General features: G+C 43.3%; 3 protein-coding genes across 7 annotated transcripts in view; 1 reads left to right on the top strand and 2 right to left on the bottom strand.

The window, feature by feature from the left end:
- Positions 1 to 16: 16 nt before the first annotated feature.
- tdrd5 (tudor domain containing 5) lies at positions 17 to 7,273 on the bottom strand. The gene is made up of 18 exons (XM_049729066.1): positions 7,184 to 7,273; positions 5,990 to 6,223; positions 5,707 to 5,912; positions 5,377 to 5,638; positions 5,124 to 5,254; positions 4,965 to 5,048; positions 4,807 to 4,863; positions 4,570 to 4,714; positions 4,372 to 4,505; positions 4,088 to 4,302; positions 3,803 to 4,012; positions 3,654 to 3,720; positions 3,328 to 3,525; positions 3,152 to 3,262; positions 2,948 to 3,013; positions 2,767 to 2,878; positions 2,410 to 2,514; positions 17 to 2,340 (listed from the first exon to the last, which is right to left on the bottom strand). Exons 1-18 carry the CDS (start codon positions 7,251 to 7,253, stop codon positions 2,336 to 2,338), a joined length of 2,412 nt encoding a protein of 803 aa, XP_049585023.1. The 5' UTR covers positions 7,254 to 7,273; the 3' UTR covers positions 17 to 2,335.
- A 2,263-nt stretch (positions 7,274 to 9,536) lies between these two features.
- On the top strand, positions 9,537 to 21,660 carry crb1 (crumbs cell polarity complex component 1). Of its 2 annotated transcripts, XM_049728973.2 has the most exons (13): positions 9,537 to 9,757; positions 10,893 to 11,129; positions 11,374 to 11,569; positions 11,658 to 11,797; positions 11,920 to 12,102; positions 13,365 to 14,321; positions 14,396 to 14,946; positions 15,019 to 15,184; positions 15,674 to 16,598; positions 17,390 to 17,434; positions 17,853 to 17,975; positions 18,199 to 18,325; positions 20,193 to 21,660. In XM_049728973.2, the coding sequence occupies exons 1-13, from the start codon at positions 9,682 to 9,684 to the stop codon at positions 20,409 to 20,411; spliced, it is 3,945 nt and encodes a 1,314-aa protein (XP_049584930.1). In that variant the 5' UTR covers positions 9,537 to 9,681; the 3' UTR covers positions 20,412 to 21,660. The 2 variants fall into 2 exon arrangements, with proteins under 2 accessions (XP_049584930.1, XP_049584939.1); XM_049728982.2 differs by lacking the exons at positions 9,537 to 9,757; positions 10,893 to 11,129; positions 11,374 to 11,569; positions 11,658 to 11,797; positions 11,920 to 12,102 and adding an exon at positions 12,644 to 12,819.
- Positions 20,695 to 24,816, bottom strand: part of dennd1b (DENN/MADD domain containing 1B) — a 66,547-nt gene continuing 62,425 nt past the window's right edge. For 3 of the 4 annotated variants that reach the window (XM_049729035.2, XM_049729048.2, XM_068652106.1), the window contains one exon: positions 20,695 to 24,744. In XM_049729035.2, the coding sequence (XP_049584992.1) occupies positions 24,025 to 24,744 (720 nt within the window). In that variant the 3' untranslated portion in view covers positions 20,695 to 24,024. The remainder of the gene's footprint in view (positions 24,745 to 24,816) is intronic. The other variant, XR_007483382.2, reaches the window with a different exon arrangement.

Raw genomic sequence — 24,816 nt, 5'->3', positions numbered from 1 at the left:
GTCAGAAAGGCTGCACACAGCGAATACGCACAGATGACGCACAACAACCGAGCAAGCGCTTTTACGCGCGTTGAAAAGAAATCGAATTGTGAGCACTCCGACTACATGAACAGCTGCCGGGGAAGCTTGAAGACCAGAAAATCACTGCTGAAACATCATCCAAGTGACGAGCGAGCGAGCGAGGAGGAGGCGCATACAAGATTGGAGCCGCCCCCAAAACGCACCAATTTGCATCTGCAGTCACAAACCGGACGACTTTGACGTTTGCTTTGAACACATAATAAAACATTGCACTATGAAAAAACGTGTTGCTGTTTTATTTTACATTAAGTGGGTAAAAATAGCATCTAGGAAATTCGACTTGTTCCTGTTTGATTATGAGCATGATGGCCAGTGTTGTGGATTTATGTGATTTTTATTTCATAAAACCTTGACTGTTAACAGTGTGATAAATAATGTGTCACCCTGGCCACCCCAGTGAAAAACATTCTGGCTACGCCCCTGATTATAAAGTTCTGACGTATCAGTGGAATATGACACTCCTCAATAGCAGAAGGTCAACGCATGGATGGACCACTCAGCTTCACGGGGTTGTCAAGAGAACACATTGATGCTTTTGTGCGTCACTTACACAAAAAAAGCGATGTGATTTTACAGATACGTGCGACAGTAGGTCAGCCCAATGAGCTACAGTAATTGATTTGCCCTCAATCACTGCTGTCTTAATCTACTTACTAGTCTGTGCAGATATCGACATAGTGGACCTGGCTGACCAAACAAGGCCGAGTCGGGTTGATTAGAATAGAGCTCGGCTTTTATCAAGCCACCCATCCGTGTTCTATTCTGTTTGCAGAACCAGCAGGTTGAAAGGTCACATAAGCCGCCAAGCATTAATTTCTGCATTCATGCTATAGTGGTGAGAGCAGTTTTTCACCATTGCGACCATCACTGAAAGCAAATCACAAAAGCTGGATGAGTGCACTGTCTGCATACAGCCTCTTTTTTTTTTCCATGTGCAATATTACATTCTGTAAAGTGTACGTCCATATTCTGTACATAAAAAGGGCACCACCACTGACAATTAGTCCTATGCGGCTTTACGGACAATAGAATAGCTGCAAATCTGTTCAAGCCTGATATGATGTATAGCTTACGTTGGTTGCCTCTACTAATCCTGCAGTCAGGCACCAAAGGCACAACAGTGGCTTGACAGAAACTCAACATGGCAATACTTACCATTAAAAACATTGGGGAGAATTAAAAGAAAAAAAAAATACAACCGAATGTACACGGGCGTGACTGCAGACTGCATGTCCGCCATGTGGAACGTCCGTCATATCTGCATATCGATTCTTTGCGGCTGCCATAAACACGCTTTAATGGAAGTGTCAGGGTGTGCGATTGCATATTAACTGGGGCGGGAGCTCAGCTGCAACTGGAAAACAAACGCAAGCCACATCATGCAGGAGACAATCCTTGTCACTTTTGACACCTTATTCCGTCCTTTCACATTGTTTAGCTAGTTAGCATTTATGAATAAATGCATAAGCGACAAGCACTCCTATTGAAGGAGGCACGGCAAATGGACTTTTTATTGTTCCGACACAAATCGTTGGGTCTCCGGATTGTGTGGCCGACCATCAAGTGTGAAATTAAACCATCAATGTTTGAAATTAGCATCGTTCATTTGCAATCTTGGTGTGGTGGGCTGAAACACTATATCAAAGTCATCCATGCTCTTTCTGGAAAATTTTTAGTTTGCGCTCTCGAAACAAACAAAAAAAAGCTCCAAAAACCTTGAGAAGGTTTTCTTCCTGGGTTCATGTTTGTATAAATCAAAGCAATCTCATCTCTGCTTCATTCAGCACACACACACACACTAATTGGCCTTCAACTACATTACTCTCCTCTCTCTCTCTAATAAGGTTAACTGTGTGTGTCTGCGTGAGCAGGCCCATCCACCACATACACGTCCCCCTATAAAAGCCACAAACTATTGCACGTTGGTCTGGCAAGTTCTAAGCACATGCACCACTTTATATGACATGAAAAGGTGCGTGCATGTTTTGGAATTCATGTTAGACTAAACAATTAACACAAGAACCTTTTTTTTTTTTTTCTCCATTTAATATCCCCAAAACTAATTTTCCAAACTTCTTTTTTTTTAGTATCAATTGTTTACACAGAATTGAACTGAACCACTCCAAAATCCAAACCGAACAAGCCCTTTGAGACTGCTTGTGATTTTAGGCCTATACAAATAAACTTGGCAAAAAAAATTGCAATATTGGACCTGAAAATGATCATTGCAAGCTCTTCTCTGCTCTTCATCTGTTCAACCTGTTGGTGTACAGTCAATTCATCATTTTTGTTTTATATTGCTCAAGGTATTACAAATTGGGCTCTTACCATCCACACCTCCGTTCACAGCACAATCGATCGATCGAGGCAGAAGGATGCCGGAGAAGCAGCCCAAACCTTTTTCTCGTTTCAGATTTGCTCTTGTAAGAATTGCTGCAAACATGAATATATTTCTGCTCACACCAGCACATTTAAAAACACTCGCCCGCAATGCTAAGCTAAGCACAAGGTAACAACGATTCACAAGTGTTCATTTACTGAACTGCTTATCCGACTGCTGACGGAGAATGTTCTCTCGCATGGCATTAAACAAACATATGCACGCGAGTAGGTCAGACAGTCCACTTCTGGCAAGCGGCACAGATCTATAATGTATGCTATAGACAAATTGTGTATGCTATGTACCGTGAAATAAGTTGTCCTGGATTTTCTCCTGAGTCCTCAAGATAAAGGGTGGACAAACTGCTGATGTTTCAGTGCCATCAAACTCCTGCTTCTCTTCTTGACGTGAAGGATTCTCAGGAAGGGCGTGAAAATAAAAAGTTAAAATAATGATGCTCATCTAATACAGTTACAAAGTAGCTACCTGAACATCAGTGTCGCTCTCACTGTCCTCAATAAATTCCAAGGAGGGCCTCTCCTCAGTTTCCAACTGCAACAGAACCACTTTACAAGACATCTGCTAAAGCTTCTTCTCAAAATTGTCCAGCGTGAATACTGACGGAAGCTAGGTAAACAAATACCCATTGCGACCTCAATGTGTGAGCTTCCTTGTGATTTGAAGGATTACCTCTGATTGCTCAAGTGTTTCTGCTGGCCAAATGCTCTCCTCGTCAACATCTGGCAGGTGAAATGCACCTTTGCCCAGGTAAAGGCGAACAGGGCTGACCTTGTCACACACCTGGGAAAGATATGGCCAGGAATATAAACACATTGCATTTCCTTTGAATCTTTCAGGGGACTCACTGCTGCACTGGCTAAGGGGCTGCAGGGTTCCCCATGACCTTGGCTGATGAGGACATTGTGGATGTGGATGTCCTGTTCAGTGTGGGTATCACAAAGATACAGGTGGAGCACATCGCCGGTGTCGCAAACCAGTCCGGCCACCGGGGGCCGATTACAAAGAGTGATGAATGAAGCAATTGCCTCCCAAGTCCAGGCACCCTGCAATGACAAATCCAAGTCAAGGTGAGACACCTTTTCTACAATGTTTCGATGGACCTACAATAATATACTGCACAACCCTAATATTCACAACTTTGTTAGAAGACCTCAACATGCAGAAGGCTTACAGTGGTTGCTTTAATTCCAGCAAGTGACGACGGGACGGCTTGTGCTGGAAGAACGGAGAAGCAGGACCTGAAACAATAAGGGCAAAACATTCCGCTCACAAGACGTTGTTGGTGTCGTCGGTGGCGGCAGTAGTAGTAACATGGCCTACTTGAGGAACATCAGGTCATCGGTATGCACGGTGGTTACCGTGCCAAAGTCTACATGGTAGACCTCAACGCTGGTGGAGCTGACGAGCTGGTGAATCACACCCCTGGTGAAGGACATGTTCTCCGATGACGCACAGCAGACTTGCCCTCGGCGGATAAACGGCTGCGGGAGGCGGTAGCGCTCCGACACATCAGGGGAGGAATAACAGTGACTGCAAGTAGACACGCAAAACTGGTTGACACTTCTTCAGTGGTATGGACGGGACTGCCTCTTAACGTGTCCTTACGTCATCTCGAATTTCATATTCTCAAAGGTTTGAGCTTCCTCACAACCCGTGAAGCGGACGTAGAAGAGTCCTGGAGACTCGACTTGTTCCACGGTGACTTGAAGCCATTCAAAAGATGGACGCGGCGTGGGCCGTTCAAGATGTTGACTCTGCAGAGCGTCCAGAGGCACGACGGGGCCGCAATACACCGCAATGGCGGGACACAGCTCTGACGCCTGAAGACGACACAGACGTCAATTTGTATAATACCGTACAATAGACTTAGAGCACTTTAAAACTCTTACCTGTTCTTGCTTCACAGAATAATCCATCATCAAAAATTCTTCCGCCGGGTCCACCGAGATGTGACCATCTTTGACGTCCCAAAGAGATTCTTCAGTGTGGCAGTTTATCTGTGGCCATGTTCCACCAGGAGCATCTACAAATGTGCTTACATCAAATACTTTAGCTCAACAAGATAGAATTGCGATTCGTGTACCTACCAGAGGTTGTGTTCTTTACGATCCAGTCGCATTGACTGTCCCCATCCACGTATTGCAGGTCGAAGATGTCACTCATGGCGTCCACCAGCTCAGTGACACTGACAAAGCCATTCTCTTTCAGTGGCAAGTCCTCTCCCAAAAGCCTCTGTAAATCGATTTAAGTCACATTAAAACTTGCTTGTGTGGATTTCAGCAGTTCCAGGCTCTCAACTTTTTTTTGTGGTATGATCTTCTCACCTTGTACTCCTCAGGGAGATGGTGAACTGATATTCCATAGCTACTTTGACAGACAACCTAAAAACATCAAGTATGTCAAATAAGATGTATTTAATGGAGAAGCTATGAATAGGAAATTAATAGTGTGAGTAAGTTCATCATCAGGAATGTCACCTGACCTTTTGCAGTTTCTCTTTTAGCTTGTGACTAATGGTCGCAGCCACGCCGTTCTCTGCAATCTGCTGGCGAAGCTCCTCTTGCAACTAAAAATGAGACAGTAAAACAGATATGAAATGATCAATCATATTCTAGTCTTCCAGATTAAAACAGCAACAGACCTTTGAGAAATGCTGATTAAAATGGAGACTTTTCTGGTGGAGCTGAGGCTCTGGTTCTTGGGTTTTGTTAATCCCTTGTAGATTACAACTGACATGTGGAGGCTCCTCGTGGGCAGAACTCACAGTGGTGTCTGACGGGATAGGCAAAAACATTTAATTTTGCTATTAAAAAAAGTTTCAGATGAGAACAAAAATCTAAATTAATTTAAAATTCAGTCAAGTCTTTCCAAAACAATCTCTTCCATAGTCATACCTTGAGATTTTGCTAGGCTGTGCACTCCTGCGTCAGTTGTGGTCTTTGGTGGTCCGAGGTTCTGTTGACTGTTAAATCTTCTGGGCAGCATTTGCTCTCTCAGCGTCAATATGGAGCCAAGCCTGCCCTGCTGGATCAAAACAAGGTCTGCAGCAGCTTCCAGCATCTCTCCAGTGGAGTAGAAGCCCAAATTATGAACACGCAGAGGGCGGCCAAAGCATCGTAGAAAGCTGATCTCCAGTTCTGACAACCTCACAGGTCCCTAAAACATCAGCATTTAGAAAATAAATGGCTGGACATTTGTGACATGCTACATATAGATTGTCGTACCTGTGAGAGAAGGAGGCGCAGTTGGGCCCTCAGCTGAGGAGGAAGGGCTGGAGGAGCGCCACCTCGCCTGGGAAGAATTAACGGGGCTGACCGGGACAAGTTCCGGTAGGAAGAGCACTGCAAATTTTTTCTTTTTTTGTCCATCATGGACGTACGCTGCTTAGCTACCAGTTCCTCAATGTTTCTCGTGGACTCATGGCTAACAGCTGCGGTGACAGAGAACAAAGTCTTGCAAATTCAGATGTATAAATAAGGAAATAAAAGCAAAGAAATGTTTATTTACCCTTCAAGAATGTTTTACCATCCTCTCGGATATTAACCGAGACCACATCAGGTATCTCCTTCAACATATCCATGACATTTCGGAAGCCCAGGAGTTTCAGAGGTAGAGGATGGCCCACCATATTTTTGTAGTCCCGTTTAAGTAGCTCAGGGTCCAGATCGACTTTGGAGGAAATGAGTAAAGATCGGACATCTTTCTTCAGCTTTGCTAAAACGACGTCCGGGTTCATCTTGCCTGGTGACATTTGAAGGAGAACAAGAGAACAACATCAAAAAGAAGGCAGGGCCACGGCAGGACTCCTAGTGAGGGACAGACGCCTGGGGGGGAATCCAGGCAGGTTGGAGGCAGCCTGAGTTAAAAGTACAATTAAAAAAAGACCCCGGGAAAATGTTTGCATGCGTGCAGAAGAATAAGTGAGAAAGAATGAGTGAGCAGAAGAGGCTTAAATAATGGCTGTGATTAGAAGCACTTAAGTTCCAAGCTGAGCAGAACAAAGTTTGCCTACATTGGCAAATTTGCAATTGAGTCACAGTACCCAAGAGGCGTTTGCATGTTCTCCCTGAGTCTGCGTTGGGTTCCTACAGAGTTCCTTCCACGTTCCAAACACATGCATGGAAGGACTGAGCACTCTTATGCTAGGATTGATCACTCTTAATTATCCATAGCTGTGAATGCTTGTCTATTTGCAGCCTGATTGGCTGTCAACCACTTCTGGGTGGATCCCCGCTTCTCACCCAATGACAGCTATATAACCTCTTGACCTTTTGAACTGTGATGCTGCCTATATTGTATGCACAATTTTTGCATTATTTATTTTGTAATACATTCATTTGAACAACAATTGCTGGCCAGCTGGGTTAGAAACCTGCTACAATAAATATTTTAAGTTACAGGAACAACATAGCAACAATGCAATGGCGTTTTATTTGCAAGGGCAATGGGAAAGTTACAAACGTTAATAACTCTCTAGCCAATCAAACGCCATATTTGTGATTATTTCGTGACGAAATATGTAAATACGATTGATACACAACATTAAATGTACTCGTTAGGTGTTAAAATATAAAACCAACGTCAACAACAAACGTCCTGCAAAGACGACGCATGTTAATTGTCCATTTTTAAAAATATATTTTTAAGCACACTCACCTTATATTCGAGGAGTTGTAATTTTAAACAAGGCTCTTTGCTTACCTGTCAGTTGTGTGATGAGCTCAAAAATGGCAACTTTGGAAAATGGAAGTTGATGTAAACAAGATTTCATTTAGCTGACTTCATCAAATGCCTGATTGAAATGATAAATGTACTTCATCATGTACATGTTCAAATTTAATCACACGAATTAATTTGCACGACTGTATAGAAATGCATAAACTGTAATGTATATCTGTGATATATTTAAATGTCAATGTTGAACTGCATCACACTGATGTCTGTTTTTGTATTGTTCCATACTAAATAATCACAAAGTATAAAAGCAAAATTATCACAGAATAAAATCGAGCTGATGCTACTTTTGACAGTATTTTTGATGGCCAAAAATATTTGAAATTAATAAAAAATAAATGAGTTTTCTGAGAAATTAAATTGTGCCCTTGAGTATATCTCAACCTTGTTATGATAAGCATTCAGTATCAAAAAAAGAATTTGAAACACTTGCACAATCTATCAAGTTCAATTCAAAAGCTTTTTCAAGAATGATAACCTACCTTGAAAAAAAAAAAAAGCCTGAACATATTTCAAACACTGAAGTGAATGCGTGTTGCTTCACCTTGGAGAGTTGAGAAGTTGTCACTAACTTTGTGACATGCCACTCGATGGACAGAACTAAATGTGTGTGACTTACGTTCTTTGTTATTTTTTTATTTATAAGAACCTTTGCTCAAGACAATCACCGAGAAATGAACTTAATTGAAACAGCTCAACCGTGAAGGCCACTACAAATTCAAAGTTCTCCTCAAAATAGACCTTGATCCATTTGATCTGTCAGCAGATGCATGCAAAGATTTGCGGTCCACTTTGAGGGTTCTGCTGAGCACGCTGTGTTGTGCTTGGCTTTGATTTTCTGTCAGCTTTCCAGTGGAGTTACAGCAGCATCTGGCAGCCATGGAAGACCCTCAAGTGCAGGCCAGAGTGCGTAACCAGAGCATCTTCAACACTCTATAAGATACTCATCTTTCATCTTTTTTTTTACATTTTACACTACTCATTTTGCACAATTTGCTTTTTTCAAATTAAATTTACGGCGACATCATGAGAAACATTTGCGCTGATGCGTGGTGTTCTTTGGAGAAACAGCAGCAGGCAACGGTGAAGCTGTTTACTTTTCTTCTGCAAGACAATAAGCAGAACCGTCACATAATAAGTACTGAGCGGACGTAATAAGATGCTTCAATACCTTTACAACTTTTGGGTACCCGACCTAAAGAATCATGTAGTTGTCTTTCCAGGTTTTTAATGTTCTCCAGCGCTGCCTGGAGGGCCTCCTCAGCTTTCAAAGCTCGCTGCTCAGTTGTCTGGATCAACACCTCCGAGTCACTATCCAACACAAAGTGAAGTCAAATGTGTACTAAAAATTGAGGATAAGTAGAAGGAACAAAGTTGCACATAAAAATCATGACCATAAAATTGTAATATTGACAAAATATTGGTTATGTAACTCCCAAAAAGTTAACTGTAGTTCTTGTTGCAGTAGTTCAACTGAGGTCAAATCACTAAAAGCTTTTTGAGCTTCATCAGGTCGTCCGTCTGACAAGGACAAATGAGAGAGCAAAGTATAAATATTTTCTTTAACACTTCTAATGAGTGTGTTTGGCAGGGAAACGCTTCTTTTTACTGCAAATGCAATGCAGAAAAAAAGGTAAACAAGTACTCAGCATGGCTGACTCAGGCTGGACTTTTATTGTATTCACGAGGGTCTATGCTGGCTCTGTGCTGTTGAAAAATCCATTAAGTGATTGTCTCTCTCCCAACTTTGTCTGAACTGTTTCCATCCAAGCATCATCTTTGTATTTTTATGAACCGTTACTACCCTCTTGTGGACAAAAGCAAAAGCGCATCAATTTAGACTACAGAGCCAAGGAGTACTTAAAACTTGAGAAACTATTTAACATTTGCACAGGTTTGCCTTGATCCAGTTTTTTATCTTAGTATTGTGCTTGTATTAAAATAAATTACAAATAAATGTGCAACTGACTCACTAAGGTTACTATCAGACATTTTATTACTATAATTTATGAAGAAAAAAATCATTATATTTAGAAAAATTATTCAGAATATTCTAATAATTATAGTCACAGAATTTAACCAACAATGCATTTTTTTTTTTAAATCCACAGATGGTCAACTCTTTAGAATTGTTTATTGTGTGTGATTCTAATTTATGATTTCAAATTGCTTGACTGTTCTTGTAAAGCATTGTATAAATTATTATGATTGTGCTAGTAGTGCTTGTCCTTAATGCTTAGAAGAATTGCTTACAGCTCCTCCTCCTCCCTGGATACGGTTGGCCATCAGGCTCTTTATTTCACATGTGATGGAGGCTCCTGATGGTGCTCCAATGGGCAGCAGAAGTGTGTGCTGAAGTGCTTCTGGAGTTGACAACACGTGAGACCCTGCAAGCAGATCAGCGAAATCCGCCTCGTAACAACATTTTGTGCTGAAGAAAAGCAGGATGGTTCCTCGTCACGATTATGGATGTGATTCGTTTTTCCAGATTTAAATCACTCGCCTGGACAATTCTTATCTCCTCACTGTTTGTGACCTATGGTAAGTGACTTTTCCATCATCTTTTTCCTAGAAAACTAAACTTCCACACTTAGGCGCAACATCCTACCTTTTTTTATTTCGTTTGCTTGAAAATGTCCATCCATCCATCCATTTTCTGTAGACACGCTATACATCTTGACGACACAGCAAGTTGTTATCACCACTGAAACACACGGACAAGCAGATGAGTCAGTGTACAAGAGATATTCCACATGTGCTATTTGAGGCTCTCTAGATAGGACCAAACAAAGACCCAAGAGCCAATTTACATTTGAAAAGTCCACACGCTGTGGGAGTGGGGTTGCTTGGATGTGTCTCAGAATCTCCCCAAAAAATTATTTCATGTTAGCCTTTTGGGTTCCAGTGACTCATTTCCACACTGTTTAATTTATTAGGAGTCACTCTGTTTATCCACAGACACCATAAGTAGATTATTCAGAGACTATAAACAATTGTGAATTGAATACAGCATAATTTGAAAGAGCACCTTATGAACATTCAATAATTGAGCTATGAAGTGACTGTTATGGCCATAATGTAAATGTGATATTCCTAAACTTGAAGTAATTATGGGGAAAAATAAATCGTATCACAACAAAAAAAAAATGTACATAACGGGGAAAAAAAAGAATTATATTTTTTTTTCTTCCAAAAATACTTTTGCATATTCCTCCTGCTCATAACAACCTAACATAAGTCTGCTCTTGGAGATGATTGCAAGTTGCCTGTGAGTCTGACTGCCCTTCAGCAATCACGGTGCACAAGAGCCTCTCATGGGTTTTGCACTCAGTCTGATTGGACACTCCAAGTAGGATTACCGTGGCTATGTGCATACATTTGTGCATTACAATGTTGCAATTTTAGCATGGTTGTCACGCTTCATATCCGTGCAATAAGCACTTTGCTGTGTTCAAGATTATAGTGAAGTGTTTATCATCTCGCCATCCGCCACTTGCATAGCTGATTGTGATCCTCTTTAGTCCCTGTATGGCATTGAATAAAAACTAATAACCAATATCTATTCAAAATGAGTCATTAAAAAGAAACCTGATGATGAACTTTGTGTTTTGTTCCACAACCTTCTGACTTACTGTATTACATTTTGAATATAAAACTGTTCATCATGTGTGTATAGGTGCGTCTCCTTCTGGGCACCCTCCAGGTGTGAATCTGTGCTCACCAAATCCTTGCCAAAACCAAGCCTTGTGTCAAATCCGCGAGGATGGCTACGCCTGCTTCTGCGTGCCGGGCTTCCAGGGTTCTCACTGTCAGATCGATGTCAACGAATGCGTCTCCCAGCCCTGCACAAACGGAGGCACCTGTGTTGACAGAGTGGGCCGATACTCCTGTCTCTGTGCCGCCGGCTTCACTGGTGAGGGAACAGAAACAAGCAGTGTTGTTGGACAGGATGTCACATTGTGGTTTTGGAGTTGAGGAATAATTGATCCTGGCGTCTGCATTACAAAAAGCTGGCATTTCAAAAGGGGTGTGTAGACTTTTTATAACAGTCGTGAAGTGACACTGTAAGGCTTAAAAGCATATATGATGACAGTCCACATAAAAGCAAGCACCTGTCATTTTGCGCTGGGCCATCTGTGTTGCTTTCATTGTCTCAGGGCCCACTTGTGAGGTCGCCATTGATGAGTGTCAATTACAGCCGTGTCTCAATGGCGGCAGTTGCCACGACAACACGGGTGGCTTGCTTTGCACCTGCCCGCCCGGTTTCCAAGGCCACCGTTGTGAAATCGACATTGATGAATGCCAAGACAAGCCGTGCCAAAACGGGGCTCCCTGTATAGATGGATACAATGGGTGAGGAATTGACAATCGATTGCCCATAAAAATATAACAATTTTTTTTATAAATTTGATTTAATGTGTTCATTTTGACTTTGTCCCAGATATAGCTGTGACTGCTCACAAACAGCCTTTAGTGGTGGACATTGTGAGAGCCCAAAACAACAATGCAACTCTCAACCGTGTTTCAACAGTGCCACCTGTATGGAAAATCAGGGTCATTACATCTGTCAATGCTTGCCAGGTAAAAGGACCTTAAATGTGAGGGTTTACAAAAAGAAAAAAAATATCAACCACCCTACTATGCAAAGCAACACAGAGAATTTAATCTTGTGTTGTTTACTGTAATGTTTTTCTTGATTTCAGGCTTTAAGGGGACACTCTGTGAAATAGACATCAATGAGTGCGGCAGTAACCCGTGTTTGAACGGAGGCCGCTGCATCGAGAGGTCGTGGCGGGTTCTTTTTGGTATCGAGCCGCTGCTACCCCAACGCTACGACCCTCAGCACGCTGCGGGCTACATTTGCAGCTGCCCTCCGGGAACAACAGGTAACATATTCTGACACATACTGAAAATAAGAGCTGTGTGGTAATAATACTATAAAATAAAATTATAAATAAATAAATAAATAAACGAATAAATAAATAAATAAATAAACAAACAAATAAATAAATAAATAAATAAATAAATAAATAAATAAATAAATAAATAAATAAAGTGTGCATAGGCTAAGGCTTGAGATAAACATTGGGTTATATAATGCTTTTTTTTCATGCTTTAGGAAGCTAGAACAAAGTAACATAAATCTTACAAATAATATAAAATACATCACATATGTGTACTCTCTGTGAGACAATAATAGTAGTGTACCTGCAGTAGTTTGCTAAATACCTACAGGATATTGTTGGTGTGCCTTGAGTGTTCCTTTTCGGGTTACAAAAGCAGATTATTTTGACTCGACCTTACACAAGACTTGATTTTGCAATGATCAGGCTAAATTAGTCTGCGAGCGAGCCGCCCTGGCTAGTGTTATTGTCGCACTGACTCAGAAAGTTGGCCAAATAGCATTAGTGTAATCCCCAGGATCTTACTTTGCTGCTCTCCGCATATTCAACCCTGCACGACGAGGAGCAGAGCTCCATTGCGACGGACGTCAAATTAATATGGTGCACTTAGACAAGTTTGGGGCATCTCTGGGGAAAAGAGTGACGTCATAATGTGGATACACACGGGATGGATTTGGGCCATTCTCTTGCTTGGAACAGGTAACAGGAAGAAGTCGGTGACGTGTATTGGAGTATCTGTCTCCCTATTTTCTACTCTCCATAATAAGTGCTAGCAGGGAAACTGAAAAATAACAATATTTTAAATAGTAAGTCTGGCAATTTAAGTGAAACAATGTTAAGAGGATAATACGGAACACTGGAGAGTTAAGTAACCTCGTGGACTAGTTAAGTGGCTATATTGTGAACGGGTTGAAATACCAGCGGTGTTGTTTTCTTTCGTTTTATAATGTTCAGACCACTAGAATCGATTTCAGTGGATTCTATTTATAGTTAAAAATAGAGCGTGATTAAATAAAAGGTAAATATCCAGTGCTGTATACTGTCAACTGTAATTTGGAGCTTTCTATTTTATTTAGATGACATGAGATGAGGCTCAAAATAACATTTTAAAATCTGTTTGTTTCTTTTAAGAAGAGATCAATTCAAAACAATACCCTGGCCTTGAATCCTTGTTGTGGGGAAAATAGTTTTAATTACACTGGAGTGGTCCCTGTTAAACTGCAGTGATGTCATTCCTTCCACAGGTTCCTTCTGCCAGGAGCTAATAAACCACTGTGATGCCAACCCGTGCCAAAATGGCGGGAGGTGCGAGAGCCATGATGGGGGCTACACGTGTCACTGCAACAAACAACGTAGCAAAGGCTATCTTTACGGAGGTGCAAACTGCCACGTGAGGCTGGTGGGCTGTGACGGCCATGAATGCCAGAACCAAGGCTCCTGCAATCCCTTCCTTCTGGACGGAACCCACGGCTACACGTGCTCCTGCTCAGCCGGACACAGCGGTCCGCTCTGCAAGACCCCTACCACCTTCTCGTTTGAACGTAGCGGCTACCTTCTGCTCCAGAGCCCCTTTGTGGATGCTGAGATCTCTTGCAATATCACCCTCAGCTTCAAGACTGCTTTGCCCAGGGCTGTATTGTTCCAGCGGAGCATCAGGGGTCTTCTGCTATTCCTGGAGCTGCAAGAGGGCCAGCTTCACCTCACGCTTCGAAGGCAAACAGCCGCCAAGCTCCAAGTACTGAGTCGAATTGGAGCTTTGGAGCTGTCGCACGCGGTCGCCGATGGAGAGTGGCATACGGTCGAGGCAGTGCTCACAAACCGGGTGCTCAGTTTGAGACTCTTGAGTGATGCGGCGACATGCGAGAGGCAGCGATGCTACAAGGTGGCGCCGGTCCAGAATAACATGGATGGTTCGGCGTCACTCCCTCAGAACACCTTCATCGGAGGGGTGCGAAAGGATCCGAGCGAGGACTCCTCAATTCCGCCATTTATCGGTTGCATGAGGGACGTCTTGGTGGACTGGCAATTGATCGTCCCCGAGGAGTGGCTGAGCGACTCTGCTGTCAACGTGTCGCCTGGCTGCAGCCACCGAGACCGCTGCGAGGACGCGCCTTGCCAAAACCACGGACTGTGTGTCAACCTATGGCAGAGCTACCAGTGCCAGTGTCCAAGGCCTTACATGGGCCAAGACTGCGAAGAGGGTATGCCGCCAATAAATAAATGAATAAATAAATAAAAGTGAATTTAAATTTGCCTTTTTTCCCCTCACCTTCAGAACATGTGAGCGCTCGCTTCGGGAGCGAGGACTCTCTGAGCTACGCCGTCTTCAACGTCACGGATGACCTGGGTGAAGGCCTCTCAATCTCTCTCTTCCTCCGCACGCGGAAGCCCGGCGGCCTCCTGCTGGCAGTGAGCAACGGCAGCACGCGTTACTTGCACGTGTGGCTGGAGGACGGCGTGGTCACGGCTCAGCTCGGTGACGTACAGAGCCTGAGGGGAGAGAGCGCGCTCAACGACGGCCAAGTCCACTTTGTGAATGTGGAGGTGGCCAGGGGCCAAATGACGCTGCACGTGGAGGCTCACAAAGAAGCTGAAGCCGAGGTCAGGACTTACGGCATTCAAGCAGGAGATAGCGTCTATGTCGGAGGTCTGCTGGACGGCCATGCTGCTGCCGTTTGGGGGGGACATTTTAAAGGATGCATCCAAGACCTGCAGATAAATGACAAGAGATTGCAGTTTTTTGATTTGGACACTTTGGTGACAACATTCCCTTTGCAACTCATGGAGAATGTGACCGCTGGCTGCTCCGGAGACAACACCTGCAGTGTAAGTGTGTCCCTTTATTAATTCTAAAAGACTTGAATGATGAGCCCACCTTTGTCCTAATCTCTTCTTCAGAGGAACCCTTGTCTCAACGGGGGAATGTGTTACACCACGTGGGACGATTTCACTTGCGCTTGCCCACCCAGCACAGCAGGGCGGCACTGTGAGGACGTCAGATGGTGCCAATTGTCTCCGTGCCCTGCGGATGCTGAGTGCAAGATAGTCCACCAAGGATATGAATGTGAGTAAAGACATCAGGACAAAATTATCAGCATTCACGTGCCACATTAGAATCCAAAATGTTATAAATAGCTCTTGTGGGCAGGAGAACTGAATTAAATTTATCAATAATAATAATACTTATAATTAATAATGATAATACATTTGTATTTTTTAAAAATATTATTATTAATAATAATGATAATGATAAACTATATTATTATAATATTGTTAAATGAATCCTGTTAATCAAATGATATCATTATTGTCCTACCTCCATACAGACCTACTTGATTATACAATTTGTACATCTTTAAATAAATCATGTAACACGCTTAGCGACCTCAATCCAACCACAAAGTGCTCCATCAACTACTTAAGCAGGATTTGCTTGAACCCATATTACGTATATTATTACAAAGCGAGTAGAAGAAGTTATCCAACTAATGATCTTCTCGGTTTTAAATGTTGTTTTTAAAGGTGTGTTTGAAGCTCATGTGTCATTTTCTAGGTCACGCCAATGCAACTTTCCTGAATGACACCACTGTGCTGGTCTACAGAGGAAATGGGCACATATTGCGCAACCTAACCAACCTCTCTTTCAACCTGCGCACTCGGAAACGTAGCGCAGCCATCCTCCACGCGGAGAAGGATTCTGCCTTTGTCACTCTCTCTGTCCAAGACGGCTTCCTCTTCATGGAGCTTCAGAGCTCCACCGGAGACGCAGAGGAAGACAAGTCCGCAGTTAGCCTCAACAGCGTGAGGTCTGTCAGCGATGGCGAGTGGCACGCTGTCCATTTGTTCATGACTGCCCCGTGGACTAATATATCTCAGTGGACTCTGGTGCTGGATGATGAAGTAGATGAAGCCATCACTTCCAGGGGTCAAGGGGGCAACCTGGACTTCCTCAGGGAAGGAGTAGACATCTTCCTGGGAGGTTTGACCACTGATGTTGGATGGTCACTAGCAGGGTGCCTGGGCACGGTGGAGATAGGCGGGATCGCTCTGTCTTACTTCAGCTCTTCTCAGGTCAACCTTCCACAATTACAGAAGGAGAAATTCATCCAGACGTCCCTCAATCGTCCGCTGGTCGCTTGCAGCGGGGCGTCGGTGTGCACGCCCGATCCGTGCTTGAATGGAGGAGAGTGTCGAGACTTCTTCAACTACTACAACTGCAGCTGCGCCGAGGGCTGGGCAGGGCGGCACTGCGGCTTCTTGGCCGACCCCTGCGCTTCCGGACCTTGTATCCACGGCAACTGCAGCACCACCGGACTGACCTACGAATGCTCTTGTGAACTGGGATACGACGGAATGCACTGTGAGGAGGAAGTTGACATCTGTGAAAAGCATCTGTGTGCAAATGGAGGAACCTGCTTGCATGGACCTGACAGATATGCCTGTCTGTGCCCTGAGAACTACACTGGACCTCTTTGCAAGTAAGTCCATGATAGACAGCGTGTGGTCCAACTTGTTCTGGACTGTTCATTCTTAGTCAGAGTCACAGTGGAATGAAGATTCCAAGTTTTTGGGTTAGCGGCTCATTTACATTTTTAATGTTGACCTCCGCTAAGGTCGACTATTGCTAATTTTGGATTAGTTCATTCATTCATTCGTCTGTCCTTACACAAAATGACATCATTTTTGTATAAGCAACCCAAAAAAAAAAACTTAAACTGAGCAATCACGTTGCCAAACGAATACATTTTACCACACTTGATGGCTTTGGAAGGAGAAACATTTCCTCCTTTTGTCACCACCTGAAGACTTTTAAGAGCACGGTTAGTTAGCAAACACAAATAAATGATGCTAAATCGCTGAGACGAGGGACGGAAGACAGACGAGATGCTACGTTTGCTACCGTTCCTCGGTGGCTGCCTACGCCTGCAGCAAGCTTCATCTGAAGATGAATTTCTATTCTAGTGTCAGGCAGAAAAGGCCTCTCGGTCTGCCGCCGTGTCTCAGCGCTACAGCGGCACTTTCTCTCCCTCTCATCTCTTGTTTGCCTCGGAGAACAGGCGAGGGAACGCCGCCGAGCATTTATCCCATAAACACGCAGCTCCTTGCATTTTTTTTCCCGTGCTCTAGAACCTTTGCGAGGAAGCCGCACGTCTCCCTTCACTGGGAACATGGGCGCTGTAAAGTTTTCATCAAAATGACTTTGTTTTGTTTGCGCGGCTTTCTACCTCCTTCCCCCCCCCCCCCATCCCTTCCTTGTCTTCCTCTCTAGTGAACGGGTTGAAGAAATTCCTTGGTACATTGTTGTCAGAAATATGTAAGTATTTTTTTCAGTTTGTTTCCTCCTTTGTTTCCCAAATGTCACGCGCGGCATCTCTCGCTCTGGCAAAATGGCAAGCAAAGCTAATATTAACAATGCCTCCATCAGTGTTTGTTTAAAAACACATACGAGAGAGAATGAGTGACAGCTGCGGTTTGGCACAAAGTTTGCCAAAAGAAGGCTGAGGGGGGAAAAAAATGCTTGTATTTTGTTATTTAGAGATAAATTCCATATTATCAAAACTATTCTGACTGGTTTTATAGTCGTTCCTCGAGGTAGATAATCGGATTACGGCGGTCGGGTTGTAAGCTTCTTTCGCCTCAATACTGAATCAAACAATACAAGTAGTCTCACATGACTAATTTTGTCTGGCTCTAGTAGCAGATTTGAGTTTTTGTTTGTAATCTGCATCTAGGCGGCCCAACCTTCCTGTATCTGTTTGTGGAGATGACTTGAAAAACTACACTTGCTTCAACGGCGGCAACTGCACCGAGCGCGAGTTGTCATGTGACTGCCCGCCTGGCTTTGCTGGACACCGGTATGATGAATTAATTTTTGTGAAATGTGTTTTTAAAAAATGATCTTGCACTTACCATTGGTTTCTTGTTGATCAGTTGCACCATCCTTGAATGGTATTTTTTTTATGCAAGAGAGGCCTAGGGAAAGAAAATTGTGTATTAGAAAAATTCACAAGCAATGAAGAATTTTATAAAAAAAAAAAAAAAATGTCCCAATCCCAATCAACACTCTCTCCATCACAGGTGTGAGCAGGAGATAGACGAATGCAAGTCCAACCCGTGTCTGAACGGAGGCTACTGCCGCAACTTGATCAACAAGTTCCTGTGCGTGTGCGACATGAGCTACGCCGGCGACATATGCCAGACGGACGTAAGCGACATTTACTTTTACGTGGCCGTGCTGCTTTGGCAGAACCTCTTTCAGCTCCTCTCCTACCTCGTGCTCAGGCTGGACGATGAGCCCGAGGTGGAATGGGGGGACAACAACTGAGGGGGCACAAGGTGTCATTTGTGCCTTCATACCAAGCACCTTATTTAAGATCAATATATATGAGTCAATAAGTACTAATGGCAGTTCCTAGAAATGAATGTAAATGAATATCATGATATAAATGTGTTAATTGCACGTTAGTCGAAAACAGGTAGTTGCTTAAAAACATGATGTTGCGTAACACTTTTAAAATGATTTCATTGGTTAAACCAAAATCATTATTCAAATCCAAAACCCCACAAAATATTCTAAAAAAAATCTGTTAGCTCACATACATAGCTAAATCAAATGTTATTCATATCCATGCTAAATAGCAGGTACTCTACTTGCCATAAATCCAACAGAAGAAAGGGATCCCAAAATGCCACGATCCAAACCAAACACAACCTCGTTGGAGGTATGAATGTATTGTTGGAATGTTTCTCCATTTAGGATATCCTGTCACTCTTTTGTATCGGAATTTCGGGGAGCTCCGAGCAGCGTAGGTGTAAAAAAGCCATGTTTTACTTCTAAAGGCACTGACAAGTGCGAGGAGACAACATGTCGTCTTGCTTTGTTGTTGTGAATTCGCATCAGTGGATGATTGACTGACAGCTGCACAATGTGTTGTTTTGCTCTTCTTCTTCTTTTTTTTTTTTTTGTCTGCAAACGTTTCCCTCTGAGATATTTTAAACCCAAATTCTCTGCAGCTCAGTAACCGGCACATATTCACCGGGTCACGGTGGTCAACCCTTCATAAGCACATGGATCACTTTTCTCCCATCATGTTTATGTTTATTTTTAATAACACCATGCCATGTGTGTGTTCTCTTTTGTCATCTCTTCTGTCAGAAGCTGTCCTAACATCTGTTTTTGGTCTAATAATAAAAAAAAAAAATCTTCTTTATTAGTCTTGTCTGTCCTCTTTTAATCATTCTTTTTTTCCTTTCCCACCTTACAATTAATAAGTAATCTTTTTTTTTTTAAATAAATATGTGTTTAGTACTAGTAGTAGCAACATTAACACAAAGTAGTACCTTGAGATATAAATGACGAGATTTTTTTGTTTTTGAGATATGAGCTGTCATTCAATCCTTTTTTTGCAAAACAAAAATTCGAGATATGAGTAGGGTATAATGAGAGTAAACTCAACTCAGCCAAAGCAACATCTGGCACTGAAGTGCAGCTTCAGCAGGGAGCTGCTGGCTTTCACAGAAGTTTGGTCTGCTTGGCGGAAAAATATGAGGGCACCGTATCTGACGTGCACACACACACACACACACACACACACACACACAAAGACATAGTGCTGACAGCAGAGAGGCATTGCCGCTGCCTCTGCTCGGAGGCTTCAGGGTGGCCTCGCCACGTACCTCAGAGACTGGTTAGTTAGACATCTCGGTGGTGTGTGTGGCAGTAGGAGACTGATGGCGGGTCCTGCTGTTGCGGCGGCTTGCCTGCTTCACACTCTCTGTGACAGCAAAGTGTGCCGCAGTGACAGGTAAGCACTTTCCCGGAGAACCTGTATGGAGAGGAGAGGAGAGGAGAGAAAAGTGACATCGCTGCAGGAGATAACTGTTGTGTTTCCTAATTGTGTTTCTAAGGTCATTGTGGAATAGAAGGCACATGACCTATTTTTGGGAGGTTTGCTGGAGGTCAAAAAAGATTTTGAGAAACAAAAACTCACTGTCTTTTAAATTTGGCTTTCCTGGAATGCAGAATAGATATGGCTTTACTATAAAGATGCTATCTCACATCTTACCTCTAGTTGACCTCAGAAGGCGTGACCTCTGACCTACTACTGGCCATCAGCCTGGTGTCCGTCATCCTGCTGCTGGTTGTGATGCTGACTTCGGTCGGACTGGTGGTGGCGCTGAACCGCCGAGCCACCCACGGCACCTACAGCCCCAGTCGGCAGGAGAAGGACGGATCTCGTGTGGAGATGTGGAGCGTCACCCAGACTCCACCCATGGAGAGGCTCATCTGAGCAGTGGAAGATTGGCGAGATCCATCTTACTCGGATGTGCTGCACCTGCCGGACTGGGAAGTCTTCATCCACCATAGATTTCATTTCACAATGGCAAATCTATATTTTGCGCCCAATATTTGTACCCATTGATTATGTGCTGCTGTCACACTTGTGAATGTAAATATCAAATCTGCTGGTATGTTAATTTATTTTCTAGCTGTCTAATTTTTATTGATTTGTTTGTCCTTAAATAGAAAAAAACTCATCGTAAAGAAACATCTGTGACTTGACCAAAAGCATGTTACATGAAAGCGTATTTATTTCCATTTCACAGTGCATACAAGATGTGCAGTTGTACCAGGTTTGTCACGGGGAAAAAAAAAAAAAAACTTCCTCAGAATGACCTCTGCTTTTTTTCTCCACAACGAGAACATGCAAGTGCGCACGGAATCAAAAACGTACCGGAAAACGTCATTGTTACGAGAAGTGATTCATGTCTATACTGCTACCACACACATGTTGCATTTGAGATGTATGCAAAATGATGTTAAAGTACATTATGAAATGTTTCTGTCTGCATTCATGAATGCTACATTAGCACACTGGCAGAAATAGCATTTTTGGAAACGTCAAGTCCTCCACACTACTGTCGTGGTCGTCATTGTACAGCATTAGTGTAAACAGTCGCCATCACTTTTCATCTTACTCACAGCAGTAGTTATGCTTATTAATTTTTTTTCTCCATGGTTTATTTACAGCAGTCAATAAATGTAACAATAAATGTAAAAAATAGCTTCTCCTACAAGGCAGATGATGTTAAATATTATAATGCAAGGCGAAAGCAACATATTTGCGTCATTCTTTTTTTTTTTTTTTTTGATTGACTTGCTAAATATTTCGATAAATATCAATGATTATGAATGAACCACAATCTGTCAAGCGAATAAGAACCGAGTCTGAACATGCGGGCAGAAATGAGAGGGCGGTATATTTTATATTATCGTTTCTTTTTTTTTTTAATTTTAAAAAATAATATCTAAAACATTCAAATTGGGTGTTATTTACAACATATAACACCAATTATATATTATTTCTGTAAAATATACTCAAGAAAAAAATACATGTCTAGTCAGCTGAAAATATTTTTTTTTTTTTGAAATGAAGACCTCTGAGAAAGCTTTTCAAATGCATTTTTTTAGTTTTTGTTGACAAAAAAACGAAGCGAATTAGCTAAAAATAATCGTAAACTAATGGAAAATGAAAAAGATGTCTATCTAGCAAAAGTAAAAAAATTAAATCAAATAAAATGCCAGGAGGTTCCTCCTGTCAGAAAAATATCACCTGAGTTCATTTCAGGTCATTTGGTTCAAACTACTTTCACTCATGAAACAATCAAAGGACCATATGATGATTTCTGCATTGCATACTCCGTGCGTGCTTTAATACTGTACCAGGTATTATTATTATTATAAGGCACACCACACACAAACGCACACGCTCGACATGTGGCTTATTCCCATTCGAAACTAACTTGATTGTTCCTCTTTTTTCAAGTCGTCAAAAGTATGACCTTTTCATTTTTTTGGAAATGTTTGCATAGTCACTATGTGTTTGAACGTGTGTCAGCGAGTAGGGCCGCCGCCGCCGCCGCTGTGAGCTTGACTCTGGATTTCGACTTTTTACGAGGTCTGCTCGTTTCGATGCCCGCCAGCCGCTTTACGAGCAAAGCGTTAACGGGGCAGCGGCGGCAATCTGAGAAACGGCCGCTGTTAAAGTGCCAGGCTGACTGGCGTCTGGTTGAAATCACATGAACGGGAATAGCATCATACCAAGCGCAAGGGAGGGGGGGGGGGGGGGGGGGGGGGGGGCGTCAGGGGAGTCAGACTCTCCACCTTCCATGGATGTGGTATGGTCTGAGCTGCAGTACAATCAAACACGCTATCATCAGTGTGCGACTGGAAGCTAAGGAAAGCTGTCGGAGCCGTCGTGTACTAGTATGCTCTTTGTCACCTACACTAGTAGCCGCCTGCACCTTAATAATAGCACCAGAACTGCCCACGAGTAGTCCTGCCACACTACTAACATGTCGTTGTTTTACTAGTATGCCAAAGTTGCTCAACTAGTGCATACATGTTATACAGTAGTGAAAGGCAGTGGTAAAGAAAAGGAAAGACATCGACTAGCGCAACTTAGTTGGTCTACTAGTGCGCTCAACTAGTGAGGCAAAAGTCTGCATGAGTTAACAACTGTGTGCTACTAGTACTTCGGTGGTATTAGTAGCATGCAGATGTCCACTAGTGCAAAGTTTTACTGCACTAGTTGGTTTTTTTGTAGTTGCCCTACTTGTGTGCAAAAGGCAGTGGCTGCTGGGAAAAAATTGTCCTTCTACTAAATTGTCTTTAGCATACTAGTAGGACAGTTACATGTTACTAGTGAGGCAAAACTATGAGCTATGATTGGTATTATAAAAGTCTATTAATATTCCACACTTGTTCTAGTCGAGGACAGAAATGTCATACAGTAGTGGAACAAAACTAGTGCGTCCAAGTTGTTCTACTAGTGCACTGAATTCTCTAACCAGCTAAGACAGTGAGTTTACTAGTACACGGGCACTGACAAAAATGCTCTAGCAACTAACGGGATAGGAAATGGAAAGAACACAAAATGGAAGACACGACAATAAGTAGAGTGCAAGCGACATGAAAAAGGTTCTAAAAATAAAAAGTTATTCTTCACATGGACGTCCCTTGTGAGTGTCTCCATGCGCAGTTGATTATCTGGAATGCAACTTTGACGAGCAGCTTAAAGCACATCATCCAGGATACACAGAGTCAGTATTCCGCCCGTCCACACAAAGACGCTTAAAGTACCGTTCACGTCTGAGAGATGTCACGCACGAGCGAGTACCTACGAGGCTCTCCGGAGATGAACACATCACATGTCCGCTTAAGGCATGGTGACAAGAAAGGGTGCTTACCAAGGTTCATGAGGACCGCTGATTTTCATTTTGAAATACTTGTGGATGGGTTGGGGGGGCTCGATTTGTTCATCTGAAATGTGACGACCTTTGACATGACGATGGGACAGGACATTGTCCGTCCCGTTTGGAGACATCTTTTCTGGAATGTGAAAAATGCAACATGAGCGCTACTCTCAAAGTTGGCATTCCTGGTGTCATCTTTTTTTTTTTTTCTTGTTACTCAAAACAAAAATGTGCAATTTGCAGGAGATTATACAGACAAAAGTCTTGGGACACGTCTCCTAATCGTTAAATGGATCGATCAGTCATTGTGTCCCAATACTTTTGTCCATTGACAGGTGCATCTCAATTTGAACATTTTGAATCGTTTAATTCAAAACGTGGAATAGATATTAGACAGATTAAAATTTTGCTGAGTTATAACCATTAGTATAAATGACATCTTCCACAATGTTTTATTTTCTTGAGATGCACCTGTAGCGTATTGCCAATATGTTTTGACTTCTTGCATCAGTTGTAGAAATCAGTCCCTGGATAAGATCTTGTTATTGTCTAGCAGTTTCTCCTGTCTTTTCACCTCCAGGTCCCGTCCTCACATTTCTCGCTAATTCTTCCCACCGTTGAGCCACTCTGGCTTGTCCGCTCAAAAAGTTACGAGTGCTCTGCGGCTTTGCCGTGGTGGCTATTGTTGCAGTGAACCTGCGAGAGCTGCAGGCCGCTGTGGAGGACCGGCCCGACGCAGCACATGGACTCGATCTCCTCCAGGAGGCCTCGATCCTCCATGAACGCCCCCGGGCTTTTCGCGTGAACCGGACCCGGCAGTTCCTCCGTGTTGTCCTTCTCCCAGGGGACCAGCACAGAATTTCTGGCCCTGCTCTCCTTGCTTTCCCGCCTCTGCAAAGACTTCTCCTTATAGTGCTTCACCGTCTCCTTGGAGAGCACTTTCCTCCTCAAGATGCCGGTGGAGCCCGTCGGGTTCTGAGCTAGAGTGGGCTCGGTGCTCTTTTGAGGCTCGGAAACGGCCCGAGTGCGGGCCGCCGGCAGCGGGGAATAGCTGGGAAGCGAAGCCGCGTGAGACAAAGTTGGCGATGGCTTGGTGGCTGGAATCGGGCGAGATGCTGACGGCGAGAAGCGGTCTCGCGCTTGTCTCCCCGGAGGTAGAGGACGTGGACCGGGTTGCTCTTGTGTGGCAGGCACAGGAGGCGCGGGGGGTTTCTTCAGGCTGCTCTTGGTGGGCTGTCTGCGTGGGGACGGGGGGAGGTGCTTCCCGTGGACCGCGCTATCATCCTGACCCATGTTCCAGCCCCCCTGCTCCCCATCGCAAGCCCTTTCCTCTGACGGCTGACAGTCGCCCGAGGCGTTTACCTTACTCTAAAAATGAACAGACAAAGAGGAATTATGGAAAAAAGATGCTAACGACACAATCACAAGGTTTTGTTTGGG

The sequence above is a fragment of the Syngnathus scovelli genome, chromosome 10, assembly GCF_024217435.2.
Source record: "Syngnathus scovelli strain Florida chromosome 10, RoL_Ssco_1.2, whole genome shotgun sequence".
Lineage (NCBI taxonomy): Eukaryota > Metazoa > Chordata > Actinopteri > Syngnathiformes > Syngnathidae > Syngnathus > Syngnathus scovelli.
This window is presented reverse-complemented; position numbering and strand designations above follow the sequence as displayed.